At 40.9% G+C, this 15150-nt stretch overlaps 3 protein-coding genes across 3 annotated transcripts; all 3 read right to left on the reverse strand.

The window, feature by feature from the left end:
- Positions 1–2896: 2896 nt before the first annotated feature.
- Positions 2897–3963, reverse strand: LOC139301763 (forkhead box protein D1-like). The gene has a single exon (XM_070925236.1). It carries the CDS (start codon positions 3961–3963, stop codon positions 3064–3066), a length of 900 nt encoding a protein of 299 aa, XP_070781337.1. The 3' UTR covers positions 2897–3063.
- Positions 3964–6262: 2299 nt separating this feature from the next.
- zglp1 (zinc finger GATA like protein 1) lies at positions 6263–9963 on the reverse strand. Its single transcript, XM_070912091.1, has 5 exons — positions 9782–9963; positions 8546–8737; positions 8334–8446; positions 7108–7201; positions 6263–6395 (listed from the first exon to the last, which is right to left on the reverse strand). Exons 1-5 carry the CDS (start codon positions 9961–9963, stop codon positions 6263–6265), a joined length of 714 nt encoding a protein of 237 aa, XP_070768192.1.
- Positions 9964–12917: 2954 nt separating this feature from the next.
- fdx2 (ferredoxin 2) lies at positions 12918–14888 on the reverse strand. Its single transcript, XM_070926238.1, has 5 exons — positions 14702–14888; positions 14283–14334; positions 13374–13480; positions 13187–13274; positions 12918–13074 (listed from the first exon to the last, which is right to left on the reverse strand). The coding sequence occupies exons 1-5, from the start codon at positions 14886–14888 to the stop codon at positions 12918–12920; spliced, it is 591 nt and encodes a 196-aa protein (XP_070782339.1).
- Between the last annotated feature and the right edge of the window lie 262 nt (positions 14889–15150).

Below are 15150 nucleotides of genomic sequence, written 5' to 3' on the forward strand. Positions count from 1 at the left end.
CTGTCTGTCTTTATGTGTCAAACGAGTAATGCTGATGACCTGAAGCCACAGGTTTCAGCAATAACCACCTGATCTTATTATCAGAGAAAATGAACTGTTAGGCCTACATGATGTAAGAGTCAATACGAAGCAGCAGTCGGAGTACATTGGGGACCTGGTTTTCTCCAGACAGCTGAGTTCAAGTTATGGCATCAGAAAGTGATTAAAGAGGGCTTTGTGCTCTGCTGATATGGTCGTATCCCCTTCAGACCGTCTGACAGACACCTGACCCCGTTTGGGACTGTGTTGGATTAGAGACTGCGTTGCTCTTTATCCGACATGGAAAACCGAGACTAACTGTTTGAGAACACTTCTGATCAGGCATAAATATTACCTTTGTGTGGCTTATTGTCCATACAAATGTTAACTCCACCACCACCTCCGATGATAAAGTGCAGCTCACAGCCGCTTCCCTGAGCTTCTCAATGGGAAGCATCCTGGAGTAAGACCGTCCCAAACGGAGCAAAGGTGCCTGTAAGCGAGGGGGAAGCAGAGGAGACGTCATGCTGTTTTCACATAAGTAAAAATAACTGTAGGCTGTCAGGAAATGCTAAAACATGCACATGTAATCAAACCAACCTATAAGCATATGACTCGAAGCAACCTATTCTATTATGACTTTATTCTCAAAATCTCATATATCTTTTCTTTTTTAACACTGGCTCCATCGTAAGTGAAATGGTTTACTTTTGTCCCTCATAATTTTGACATACCATGAGCATGATTTTCTCAATTTTCAAATTTTTTATCTATTTTTTTTTCTTCTTGCTGGTGGAAATTGATTTCCATACTTGCTTTCAATAAAGTCTTTCTCTTTTTATACAGACTAAATTATGAGCTCATGGGTGGCTCTGCTGTTCTCTGTCATCTGTCTAGTCCAGGTTTTGGGGATTGGAGGAGGGTCCCTCTTTCTTCAAATATGCACACTCCATCATATTTCCTGTCACAGGGTTCAGGGATTCTGGCTCACACATCACTGACTGACTTTAATGGGCCACACTCCATGGAGATATATGGAGATTTCTTGTTTCAAAGAGAGGGACAGGACCGTGAGCGTGCATGTGAGCTATAATTGAATCAAACTCAAATATGACTGAGTGTGCCAGGAAAAGCAAACTGCTCCCTGAGGGATTATTTAGGTGGAAGGCAGCTGTTAGAAGACCTGCTATGAGCCACATCACACTTACACCAGCAGCTACATCCTGGGAGAGATTTCCTCCACACATTTACGGAGTGTTCTTCTGGAGTGGATACAATTAAATACAGTGCAAAGACTGTTCATACCTCCTCAGCAAGAGTGTATTGTAAAGTTGGCAGTAAAAATATGTAAAACTCTAAAAGCATGTTAAATTTGTGTTGGACTGAAATAAATTCTCTTTCACCTTCGCGAGTTTCAGAAATTCTAGATGTTTTGAATATAGGTCAAACTTTAAGACTGAAAAATAGAAGAAGTTCCATGCATATTATATCAGATAGACTATGTAAAGTTTGGGTTTCTTCTTGTGAGGAAAGTTATTTTGTTTACACTCTGCAGGATATATACATACTTATGTCCACTGTTTAAATTAGTGTTGCAACTTCTTGCACTCTGGTCCCGTTTCTTCATACTCTTTTACAATCTCTTACACAGCCGAACAAGCACACAGATACAAACTTTTCTATATAAATAAACTACAAATGTGGTATATTTTTCACTCAAGTAACTACAGCCATCGAATGGAGTCCTTCATTCATCTGATGACTGACTTCACAAATAACTAATAACGTTTTGCATTGAAAAACATACATGATGAGCTTCATGCATTTATATAGAATGAACTAACAGATTAACTCCCAACATTAAAATGGTAATAATATACATAAATGCATCACTCTGAAAAGGACCATTCTGCATCATGACTGCATCACCTTTAATGTTTCAGAACTTTTTACTGCTCCAACATCTCTACATTTACTTTATTATGTGTGCTTCAGGTTTGGTACTGCTGCCTTTACTAAACGCGACAAACAGCACTGAGTCCATCCGATCCAAGCCAGCGGTGCAGTTTGAACTTGTAATAATACCTGACGGCCAGATGATCAGATGTATTTGATCTTCATGCTGAACAGTGCAGGCTGCAGAGGCTCACAAGACCTGCGTGTGTTGTAATACGAAGGCCCCGTTTTGACCAAAGCAGTCCCTCTTTCAAACGTGCCGTGGAAGACATCTCACGCACGCACACGCACTCAAACTCAAACGGACAATCAATAAAGGGAGGGAGGGAGAGAGAAAACGTGCACATGCTCCCATCTTTTGTGCCCTCTTGTGTTTACATCCACTCTATATGTACAGTAATGCTGCTCAATCAAGTGTAGGTACGTTTGTAAGTCTGTCGGATAAATTGTACATTTACCTGAGAGTTTGGAATATAGTGGCTCCAAGTAACCGTTTCACATATCGGCATACTCTACTTTTTATTAATGATAATTCTGTTTTTTTTTCTTCGTTCTGATCTTAGAAATAAAACGCCCCCCTTTGGCGTAAAATGTTCTGCTGTTATTGTTATTTCATGTTCAGTTGTGTGGAATTCTATCAAGGATATGGAAGAAATCATTTTTATGTGTATTTACTTTTTACTTACTTTTTTTTAATTTAACTCTAGTGCGCTTCAATTCGCACAAATCTTTCACTTAATTCTAATCTTAAATTTGGTAAAAAAAAAAAAAAAAAAAAAAAATATTAGTCAATCAAAATGTAGAAAATAAATCGAAGCTAAGATAGAGTACAGGGCCATATTATTTGACAATGTCTATGATAATGATAAAAACCTGCTACTGAATTCAAATTGCGCAGACTCCACATTCAATCACGTTTTATTCCAAACATATTGAAGAACTGTAAAATATCAGTTATTCAAAAGCATTTGCTTCAAGCAAACAAATAGCTGAATATGGTGGCCTGTCTGCAAGCTCAGGCCATCCTTAAAATACTGCAGTATTTTTACATAATGTACCATGGATTCAAGACAGGCGGGCATCAATACACTAAACTGAATCAGAAGAAACTTTTATGATCCCAGCGGGGAAGTTGGACAAATGAGAAACAGGGTAGCCGGGTATCATTCCGTGCAGCGAGACCGGAGGCATGAACGAGGAGTTTGGAGCCAAAGACGGGACAGCGGCGCAGCGTCCCGGGTCCAAATATTCAAAAGTTAGACAAGAAGGGAAATTCTTGGAGAGGAGCGAGGAGAGCGCAGGTATGATGCTGGGACCAGCGTGGGAGCCTAAAGGACTTCTAATGCCCAGGTCGTGGTACAAATCAGGACCCTGGAGACAAGAGCCCACCCTGTGCGCTCCGAGGAGAGGAAAAACGGGCATCAGGCTGCGCTCCTGCGCCCTGGAGTCCTTCAGCGCCCCCAAGTAGAAATGTTGCCTCTTGAAGCGTTTCCTCCGCCGAAGAAAGCTCCCGTTTTCAAACATATCGGCCGACATGGGGTCCAGGGTCCAATAATTCCCCTTGCCGGGGTTCCCAGGCTCCCGGGGCATTTTCACAAAGCAGTCATTTAGAGACAAGTTGTGGCGGATTGAGTTTTGCCACGCAGGGAACTTCTCCCGGTAATACGCAAAGCGCTGGCTGATAAAATCGCATATCTCACTGAGAGAGAGTCTCTTTTTCGGACTCTGGAGGATGGCCATGGTGATGAGAGCGATGTAAGAGTACGGGGGCTTCACCGAGGCGGGTCTCTTGCCCGGGCCGTCATGTAGCCGGACTGCAAAGTCTCCCCCCTCCCGGTCCTCAGGAGTGAAGGATGAAGCGCTTTGACCGAAGTCTGCATTATTCTTATTGAACACCGACACATCTGTGCGCTTCTCATCTTCCCCGCTTTCTGTCTGTCCCTCCACGTCAACGTCCGTCTCGTCCATGAGTTCGCTGTCCAAGGTCATGGTCCAGAGTGTCCGGTGGCACGGCGGCCCCAACAGGCGAGATTAGCGCCTGTCTGGGACAGAACGAGCTCAGACCCCCGTCTCCCCTTTCATTCACAAAAAAAAAAAAAAGTTGCACATCTGACTGCATCTTTGACTTTTTAGCCTCCCACTCTAAACTTTCTCCTCCTCCTGCAACTAGTCTTGTCTTCATCACAACAACAGCAGACACAAACCTGAAGCAATGAGCTCTGGATGACACCGAAAAGGGTCAGATTGTGAATGGGAATGTATGACAGAGAATATGAATAGATGATACTGAGGATGTGATGGTGATAATTATCCACTCACCTCAACATCTCAAGTATAATTCTAGACATTTTACACACGTTTTGGATTCCTGTTCAATGAAGGTACTTTATACTTTGCCTTTTATACAGCCTACATATAGAACAAGGGCAGCACAAACGTATGTCTTTATTATGCTAGATTCCTTTCCAATGCACATTTATTTAATGTTTTACTGTAGTTTACTGGCTCAAAAGTGTGTATTGATTAGCACTGGTAAATACCATTACTGGATTATTCATGCATGTATTTGTGAGCAGCTTTTTATTGGTTTATTTGGTCATTGTAGAGTAATTTTTAACTACTTTTTGTTGAAAGTTATTATAAATTATTATTAATCTATAGCAATTAATCACATTTTGCAAGCTGATCATGTTTTATATGAAAACCATAATCTACAAACCGTAAACCCGTCAAATAAATGTAGTTTAGCAATGAGTTTGAAATGCAGTGCAGTAGAAGTATAAAGTGGCATGACGAGTACCACAAAGTTGTACTTGAGTACAGTATCTGAGTAAATGTTACTCTCCATCACTGTTCATTATGTTTTACAGTCAGTGTTTAAAATACCACAGCAGGTGAGACTGTTTTGGATTGAAATATGTTTCATTTAAAAATGAAGCAAGCACACTCACTTTATTGGGCTTGTTTCTATCTTTTATGTTCTTGGCTTACACAACGCTCATTTCCTTCGGCGTTCCTCATCGCCGGATGGTTTGGCACATGGTGAGAGAGGCAGCTCTCTCTCTCTCTCTCTAGCTGGCTGTTTCAAATAAGAGGAAGACGTAATCCGTTTTGAAATAATAGCTGCACTGTATCAATTCGTGTGAGGCCACCCACTTGGCAAATGGGCCTGTACTGCAGGGTGGGCCGAGGAAACTGTGGGAAGTCTCATTAATGAACAATTCCTCCCTGTACCTCTCCATATAGTTTAATGTGATATGTGTACCCCTCTGAAACTATTATACTATTTTATAGTCATTGCATTTTTAGCATTGGATTTATATCAAGTGCAGCCTTTACTTACGCACCTAAAAAGCACCAGGTAACAAACTGGATGTTTCATACTGAATTTAATATACCAAAACCCAAGCTCACACAAAGATCTATTTTTTTTTTCTTTTCACAAAAAAACAGCAATGTGAAGGAAATCTGTGCACCAATTAAACCAACAACGATCCAAATAAACAACAAGAAAACTAACAAACTCCCCCAAAAACAACCACAATTAGAAACAATGAAAAAGACAACAAAATAAATAACTTAATTTACGTTGCGCAATTAAACGTGTATCTACTGAACTTAGCAGACAGTCTTGCTGTCAAGGTCAAGAGAAGTAAATTGTTTCGCTGTTAATAACAGTGAACACAGCACTAAGCTCAGGTTTCAGTTTTTGGTCCCGTACAGAAATAACTTTCTATTGCAGCCATCTGGCACTGCAGACCATTATACACGAGCAACACTGAGGCTATTTAGAGCAAAATGTCAACAATTATGACCAAACTCACTGGATGTCTACTTCTTATAGTAGCCCTTCAGTATGCCATTAATGTGTGCAAATGATTCTCAGCTCTGCTACAAACCGCCTGTGCTTCATCAATATATCCCTCTGTGGAGATCAATTGTATACGATCTGTCACACATGCTACATACAGGTTAGCGTTTTTCAGACGTTGTCCTCCATTTTTAAAGAGTTTTACAAGGTTTGTTCTTTCTAGGTTTTGTTTTTCCCTGGTGTGAACAGCATCACGGCAATTAGTGCTGCTGCCTGAGGTACAACATTGTAGCAGTGAAACTTAAATACTCTGAGTCAAGTAAGATGTAAGAAGCTGATGCTGTTCCTCCATGTTTGCATTCACATCTGTAGTGAATTGTAGAGGACTAGGAAGTGCTGGAGCAGAGAGTGTAGTCTTGAACTGTTGTGTGCAAGTGTGTGTGAAGAGCTTTGTCACGTGTGGACTTAAAAAGTTGCCTAGGTGGTGTGTTTCCGCTGAGCTGAGGTCAGCCTCACAAAGTTTCCACACTTGAGGCAGCATGAGTTGGAGTTGCCCTCTTTCCTAGGGATATGCCAGCAGTTGACGCAGCGCACTCTGTACTTCTTATACCTTCAACAGTCAACACAGAAAAAAAAGTACAGTGGTGATTAAAGTTGGTATTAAGCTAGGACATGTACATTTGAAATACCCCTGTTTAGAATTTCCAGTCATGCAGCAGAGCATCATTCGTCTTTTCAGAAGCAAATAGGTGTTTGTGTCGGCAGGCTAAGATTATGAAAGAGAAAACATAAGGAAGTCAACACCATTCACACCAAAATAGTCATCGTCAGATAAACTGTTGCAAAGGTATCTCATGTAAGCACTACTGTGGGTACACACTATAAATTAATTTACTTTGGTTTACCTCTGTTTTAAAACCTTAGTCCATTTCAGCATTTGTGGCTGTCCATGAATCTGTCGCTGGTCATTTTATAGAGTTGTTTCTAATCCTCTATTGTCATAACTGATAATTGTTGATCGGCAAAATAAACTTTCTGAAAAATATGACAGGAAAACCAAAAACATTTCCCACAAAATCTAATTTGTCTGTAATAATTAACTTTATAGACAAATCAATCCTATGGACTAATCATTATGGACCCCAATGTTACAGCCAACATAGAAAATCAAACTTATATTTCTGAATGTCTGCTTAAAAGTTAAGACTAAATTCCATTTTATTGAAATTAGGCTTTAGGCTCACATAATCATCTAATAGATCAGCCCTTGTGCACAGCTTCATGTATGCGTTTTTAAAATATTCATGTGTTATATGAGCTACCTTATTCCACAAGCATTACAGAGTGGGGTGCCGTCCTCTGCATCCCTCCACATGGGGGTCTTCCTGGTGCAGCATGATGCACAGACTTTACCCTCTTGTGAAGCAGAAAAGAAACTTCAGTTTATGTTTAGTTAGTGTTACAGTAATTTACAGAACAGAACTGAGCGTACTAAAAAAACTCTTTCTAAATAAAGGAAGTTTTCTGGAAATGAACGCTACATTTCAGTGAGAAGATTAATACTCCAGTACGACCTGGCAGAGTATTACGTATTTTTGATGTCATTCTATGACAAAACATGACGGACTGAAAGCAATAACATATATTAGGTGAGAGAAATGATGTATACTACACATTCTTATGTATACTGAGTGTACAAGTTCACTGTAATGTCTATGACGCATTTTCCTGTTAATCACTAACAGACAGAACAAGGCTGTATATCTGACTGGTGTCAAATAAGAGTCTTGGCTGTCTGGTCTCTGAATGTTGGCAATACAAACTTGTTCATGTTCCTTTGATCAAAGGAGAAGTTTATGCAAATTTCAGATTGTGATGGTTTGTTATTTAAAATGTGCTAGTGAGGAGAGATGCCAATCATGGCAATGAATTTGAAATTACTTGAAAGAAATATTAATCCTGCCGCTACTGGAAATACGACTGTATATTGGCTAAGAGTAAAAATTACATGTTGGAATTCATATTCCTTTTCTTGGTCTCAAGGGAACTAGTTGATACCCATTATGGTCGTGGGATGTTTCCACAACAGTGTCCATAAAGTACTTGTCAAAGTTCACCACCTGTCCTGTGTGATGCAGTCCAGTCACATGTTTTGATGTGGTGGCGTCCTCTAGTGGAGAAAAATGCAAATTTCAAGCAAATATATACACTGACGCTATTATTTCAACTACTTATGCACTTCTGTGTTTGTTTGGTTTTTTTTGGGAGGGGCGTTTTTCCTTATCTGAATCAAGGGGCTGAGGATAGAGAGTGTTTTTTTAGTTTAGTTTTTTAGTGATTTTTAGGTCTTCTGAGACAAATGTTTTGGGCTCTATGCTGTAAATAAAACTGACTTGACTTGACCTAACATAATTCATATATATATTATTAATGATATTATCAGTTTAAATTATAGGAGCTCCACATTGCTGTCTAGAGAGCCTGTAAAATGTCAAGATAAAATTACATAAGCTTCATTGAACAGCGCTGGTGCTCGAGTGTTACTCACTTGAAACACTGGTCGTCGGGTCACTCTCCTCATCCGAGCTGCTAGTTTTAAGGGATTTCTGGGATGTCCGTGTCCTCAGCCTCGGTTTTCTGACACTCTTGCAGAGCTCCTTGCTGTGATGGGTACACAAGCAGCAGGCACCAATTTGTGAAGTTAACTTAACTATACGTTTTCATCACCATCTTGCAAAAATGTAATCAATCTGTCACTACCTGTACTTTGAAGTTATGAGCAGCCGACACTGTTCCCTACTGTCGTCCAGCTCCGTGTCCATCCTGAACGTCACTCCCTGGAAGTCTGGGTCTTGGATATCAGCACTCCGGCTGGGACGAGGTTGTTTTCTAGGAGTCTTGATTCTCCACTGCTGGTTAGATAGAGGAGCAATTTCCTCCCTCTGCACTGACCTGGGTTCTGGTTTTGATGTTGCAGAAGGTGTGGGGTTTGTTTCTCCATTGTAGCTTGAGGATTTCTGTTGTGCAACTGGAGGGGATTTTTCCTGTATGGGAGCATGTGTACATTCTGGTTTAGATGCTGTGATTTTGTCATTTGAAGGCAGGATGGGGCTTGGACGAGGCAGCTGGGTGTCACATGGGGGCTCAGTAGTCAATGCAAGGTTTGCATTGTGATCTAGTGTTAGTGCTGGCTTTGACAGAGCTACACTTGCATCTTCATTTGAATTAAAAGTTAGCTGGGTATTAAGAGATGCATTGAGGATGTAAGTTTGTGACAAATCATTGTCAGAGAAGGGTACATTCAAAATATCCTGTTCAGAAGAGAAACAATCCTTCTTACACTCCTGCTTCCACGCAAATTGTCGATTAACACTGAACTTGTCCTCCCTTTTGTATCCGTGTTGAGGTTGAGAAGATGCTGTTGCATTTTCCTCCATCAGCTCTGGTCTAATAGTGTCTATATTTTCAGCAGTCTGTGACTGAACACAACAGCCCACCTTGGAGTCTATCACACAGCACTGTAGTTTATAACTACTGGCTGTTCCACTGCAGTCCCCTCTCACATCTTCCTCAGGGCCGACACAGGCTGGGATCTCTTTTCTCTCATAGATAAGAAGAGATGGCGTCAAAGTGCATTTGACACTTACACAGTCACCTCCAACTCCCTGATCTCTTACATCTGCTGTTGCAATCGATACTTTGTCTATTGACTGGCTTAATTTTGTGGTAGATGACACTGAACTTGGGTCATCTACATCACTGTGATGCAGGAGCCTCTCACACTGCAGGTTGATCATACTCAGTACTTTCCAGGGGCTGTTGCATTCAGAATGTGGTTCAACCAAAGTTGTGACCTTGCTGCTGTGGCTTTCCTCCTTCATTTTTTTCATCTGATTGGCAGGTGACATACGAGACAAAGTGTGCTGGCAGGAACTATTAGAGATTTGAAACAAATGTGCTTCCTCTTCCTCTTTTTTAACTAAGAAAGGACTTTGCCTAGAAGTCTCATTGAGCCACGTGGAGGGTGAATTTGTGTCCAGGAAACTGTTGTGGATGGGGGATGCTAGCTTGGAAACTTCTTGGAAAAGGTAGAAGAGTGCTGGGTGGGAGGCATTGTGTTCCATTGTGCTCTGGTTTCCCTGGATGAAGGGAGCTTGTGTCCTTGGTCCGGTGTTCATGTTGAGGCAGTATCTGCATAATAAATACAAACAAACAGCTTTTAGATCAGTCATTCCCAACCCAGGGGTCAGGGGAGGGAAATTCTTGCTACTCAAAATGATGCTTATTTTCAGGCATTTCTCTAATCATTGCTCTCTTTTTTTCCCCGTCCACTAAATAAAAAAAATCAAAGAAAACAGCCTGCGAGAAAAACTACTCTTCAATTAAACTGCTCACAACTCATAGACATACACCCTGACTAGAGGTAGAAAGTAAATACTGCTTCATGTTAAGAGGTCACAAGCTAAGAAGGTTGGGAACCACTATTCTAGAGGCTGTATGAGATTTGAGCTATTTTTATTTCATATCCATACCTCCAATAATTGAGCTAACCTACATAAGCTACTGGTATATGCAAATTAGCAGATAACCATAAGATAACATACAGAAAACGCAGAACAGCTAGAGCTATTGCAGTGTTTAACATTTTTGTTTCCAAACTGCGGACAACAGTGATGTTAGGCTATTGACAAAATGCACTTTAGGATAGTATTCTTAAAATGTTAATTAGAACATGTTTATTATTGTAGCCTACATGGGCTAACGGGAATCATCTAGCATTGTGTCATTTTTTGTAATTTAAAAGGCTAACAAGGTCCAGCTGTCATTTTCCTTGAAAATAGATATGACAAGAAGTCGTGTGTTTTCAGAAAGAGACGGTTTTTTTTTTTTTATCAAAACGTAACTTACTTAACTCACCGGAAGTAATGTAACAAAACGTCCAGCCCTCTGTGTAGTTAAAATGTGTTCTAGAACACAAATGTAGCACAGTTCTAGCGTTCTAGAATGGCGAAGATTTTCGCGGTTGTCTGAGTTTGACTGTCCCGCGCGAGGAAGCAGGTTGCACGGATATTGACACAACAATATTGATACTGAAAATCGCTGAAATTATGACCGAAAATGTATATTCTTCCATCTCTATTCTCTCATGTGTATCAGTAGGCTATGACTTTTCCGAAATGTTTTGGACCACTCAAAATATAGACGCAGAGTGATGGTCAGTTTAATAGTATGGAATTGGATGTGCGTTTTTAGCAATTGATTTGATGTTTTAACTCCATGAGCATTCTGATGCATAGTTTGTTTGCTTATAGTTTTATGTAGATCTCACTGCAGGCAGCCAGTGGCCTAAGTTAAATGATCACATATTCTGATCCATTAATCTTTCAACTGGCCCCATGTTCACACTAGCATCAAGTTCCCCGATCCCTGTCTTTACTTGTCAATCTTTGACCTGTCATGGCCACTATGGCTAACCACGTCTTTAACATTTGGGCCTGAAGGGAACCGTTCAAAATGTGGCCAACATTAAATCCAAAATGTAGGCCCTGCAATCCACCCAGTTAACCTGCCATCACTGTGCCCTACTGTCGAAGCTCACCTTAGATCTCCAAATCGATCACCAAGTAAATGACGAAGTGTGGGAACATGCTGGGAGTTCAAACCGATGGAGCTGGTTGCTATGACTGGGTGGTGTTTTGGACCAGGAGGAGTTGCGCGGGTGTTTTTGGTTTACTAGATTACGTCTACTGTGTTGCCTACACCGAGTCCCAGTTTCACTTGGTAACTACTACAAAGCGCTTTTTTTGCGACAAAACAAATACCTGTTCAGAGATTTTCTGGGTAAATGTGGAGGTTTTACCAACAATGGTCGCCCGCTAATCATGCGATGAAAACTTGAAAACTAGCTTTGGTTAATGAAGTTTGGCTAAAACAATGGAAACGTCTCTTTCGTCCCCTTTGAGTCCTTACAGTAAGTGTTTGAGGTTGCTGGGTAATGAGGGAAGTGTTCAAAAATAACTTTTTAAAACTGATTTTATTGCACAACTTTAAATATTTGTAATTTCTAAGACATAATATACACAATTCACCTACATTTGTGCGTAAGTTGGACAAGTACAGTAGACTTAACAAGTAAAGGGTAGATGTGGTAAAACTCATTCCATGGTAACATGAAGCGCACCAGCTTGAAATCAGACTGGTCTCCGCCTCCATCCCGCTCTGGATCAAAGTCCACCTGAACCAGATCAACTAATCAAGCCTTAATCACTGGCACCAGTGAGGAAGTGCTTTAAAATGAAATGTTTATAGTGAATAAAATGTCAGTTTCAACAGTCTAAATTCTGATTTGTTTTGTTAACAGCCTGTCCTTCAAGCTTTAGGCAACTTCAGTATTTCAAATACACTTCATTCTAATATATGGCTTCTTCTGTGTTCTGGCTACAGTACCATGCACGAGAAAACTCAACAGAGGTTTATAAACTCAGAGATTACTATAGTCAGTGGGTACTTACGGATAAGCCTTCACAACACCTACAAATGAACTTGTAAGTAGTAAATAAAAGTAAACGCTATGCATACAATATCTGACAAGTGAATCAGGGTGACAATGATGGACTGACAGAAATGACTAAGAATATCATCTTGTGATACTTGTGCGTATATGAGCTGTAACAAGGAATGTTCCATTAAACGGCACAAAGATGAACTTTGTTAAAACCGACTCTGCAATGTATAACACAAACATGAAATGTCTCTGAAATTGTCTGGTGTTTTAACAAAGAACAGTTTGTGAGATTGAATGGTGTCTTGATGCTGGCCTGAGAATGCTCCACATAAATAAATACATTGTCAGTTAAACCATGACAGGGTTTTGTTTTTTGGAAGTAACCATTCATTTCACCTTCAGTGAGACTCATATAGTGTCTGACTCTTCCTGATCTCATATGCAGGCCTGTCCTGTCATTGGTTAACTGTGGAATTTGTCAGTTTGCAAGACGTCTTGGGAGTTGCTACGGACTTTGCTATCCTAGCCGTGCATCTCTTTATGGTCGCTCCCTCACTCAAGGGGCAGGGCAGCAATACCCTCTCATTTCCCCCAACCCCCCCCCCTCTTCATCATCTGTGCCTCTTCTCAGTGAGGTTTGGGAACATGGCCGTCCACGTAGAAGTTCCTGGTGACTTTGGGCAAGGTGAGCTCAATGCCGTCAAGCTCTGGAGTGAGAATGATCTGGCATCCCAGGCGGGAGTTCTCCTGAAGCATGGGCGCCATGTCCAGCATGTCATCCTCCCTAGAGTGCCAATATATCTGTTAACATTTACAGTGATCTCCCTTTCCCCTAATCACACACAGTGGTTGAAATCCAAATGTCGTAGTTAAGATATCATTTGTAGCACACCTACCTCTCATCAGGGTCTGGCAGTTTATTAAAATGGGCAGCACTCACATAGACCTGACATGTTGAGCAGGCCAGTGATGCCTCACAGGCTCCTAAATGAAAGAGAAACACAAACAATGAGCAAATAATGGTCTCAAAACCATGCTTCAATTGAATATTTAAGAAACAGCTTTAACTGTATAAATGCTCACCTTCCAGATCAACTCCATGCTTGTGAGCCAGATAGAGGACATTATCTCCCACTTTGGCTTTAATTGGGATCCTCTGGCCAGACCGATCTATATACACCACATTCACCCTAAACAGTCCGTAAAAAACAATTTAGCTTCATTAACAACCATACATTTGAGTTTGGCAAGGTTTTGAAAAGGTTTAATTCACCATTCAGTCCTTTTAATGCTTAAAAAATAAAGATGGCGTTCCATGTTCAGGAAAGAGCTTGAACTGTGCCAGTACTCACCAGTACAACATACTGACAAAAAGATTTCTGATCACAAGAAAAAAATCCTACACTCAGACAAAAACACTTCAAGAAGCTTCAGGTACAAAACAATATACACAGTGCTAAAAACGTGAAAGGGTTCTAACACGCCATGAGGAGTCAAAAAAAGTGCAGTGTGAGTTGTGGTCTAGTATAGAAAGCTGCAAGATAAAAGTTTAGATTTCTGCTAGTGCCTCCAAAATCATCTGACCCGCTCAACCTACTGAGCCACAGCCACCACAAATGTTGTACTAAAAATTAAAAAAAAGTGTACTACAAAGTTGATCAATGTATACCCTTAAATTAATCATTTCTGTGGACAATTTGTCTCTCAAATGCTGCATGTGCATACAATGTAGGTTGCTGGTGTAGAGTACTGCCACCTACTTAATTTAAATTCAGTGTACAAAAACTAATGTTCAGCATTGGACTGGGCAACAATTTGAACCATCTTTCACTGAAGCTTAAATGTAGCCTCCACTGACTTGGACTTAACAGTTTCAATGTTTAATAATAGTTGTAGTAGTAGCAGTACAGCTGTAAAAAGTATAATGTGTGATGATTAATACCAACTGAGAACACTGTATCAATCCACAATAAAAGCCGCTAGTGAACTCACACATCGTCCGGGTCCTCTGTATTAGAGCTCCCCTCCTCACGGTGGTAAAGACCTTTGAGAAAAAGAAGCACGAACAACAGAACTGTGAGTGTTTCTGCTGTCAGTGGTGACATCACCTCCCCCTGACCAGTTCCGGATGTGGGGAATATTTGACTTGTTGCACAAAGTTTCACAACCAAATCTGGGAGTGTTTACGTGAAGTTACACAAGTGTGATTAAGCGGACTTTTGACTCTAATAACTGCTGATATCCTTTGACCACATGCAAGCCAAACTTAGCTGGCATCAACAACATCTTAAACTCTGGTACCAAACAAAAGATAACCTATTACCACACATTCAGACTTATATCCTAAGAGTCCCGAGAGAAGAACCAGCGTCCGATTGAGGCTAAATGTGTTAGCAAGCTGCACCACTCACCTATACTCGTCTGCAAGTGTCGACTTATCGTCCGGAAGCTATCGAATGAGACCCTCTTCTGTAAATTAGCCATGGTGCTCACACAGCTCTTCAACCTGTAGAGAGGACATGTGCTACAGTCCGGCATAACTCGAGAAAGTCTGAAAGTCAGTCCCATGCTCGACCGGACTCCAGCGGAGGCCGCCATGATTCTGTTTTGGTCACATGGCCGTAAACGGCCAATAGGGAAATACCGCTGGCGGGGAGACGTCGCTGCTGTGACGTCCAGCTCTGACAGCAGAGGGCCCTGTTGCGTCACACACTGCACAGTTGTAAAACACAAAACAGGAGAATTAGGATGTAGACTGGCAGTGGTGGATGAAGTATTCAGACCCTTTACGTCAGAGAAAGTAGCAATACCACACTATGAATATACTCCAATACAAGTCCTGCATTCAAACTTTTATTAA

This window comes from Enoplosus armatus, chromosome 2 (genome assembly GCF_043641665.1).
Source record: "Enoplosus armatus isolate fEnoArm2 chromosome 2, fEnoArm2.hap1, whole genome shotgun sequence".
Lineage (NCBI taxonomy): Eukaryota > Metazoa > Chordata > Actinopteri > Centrarchiformes > Enoplosidae > Enoplosus > Enoplosus armatus.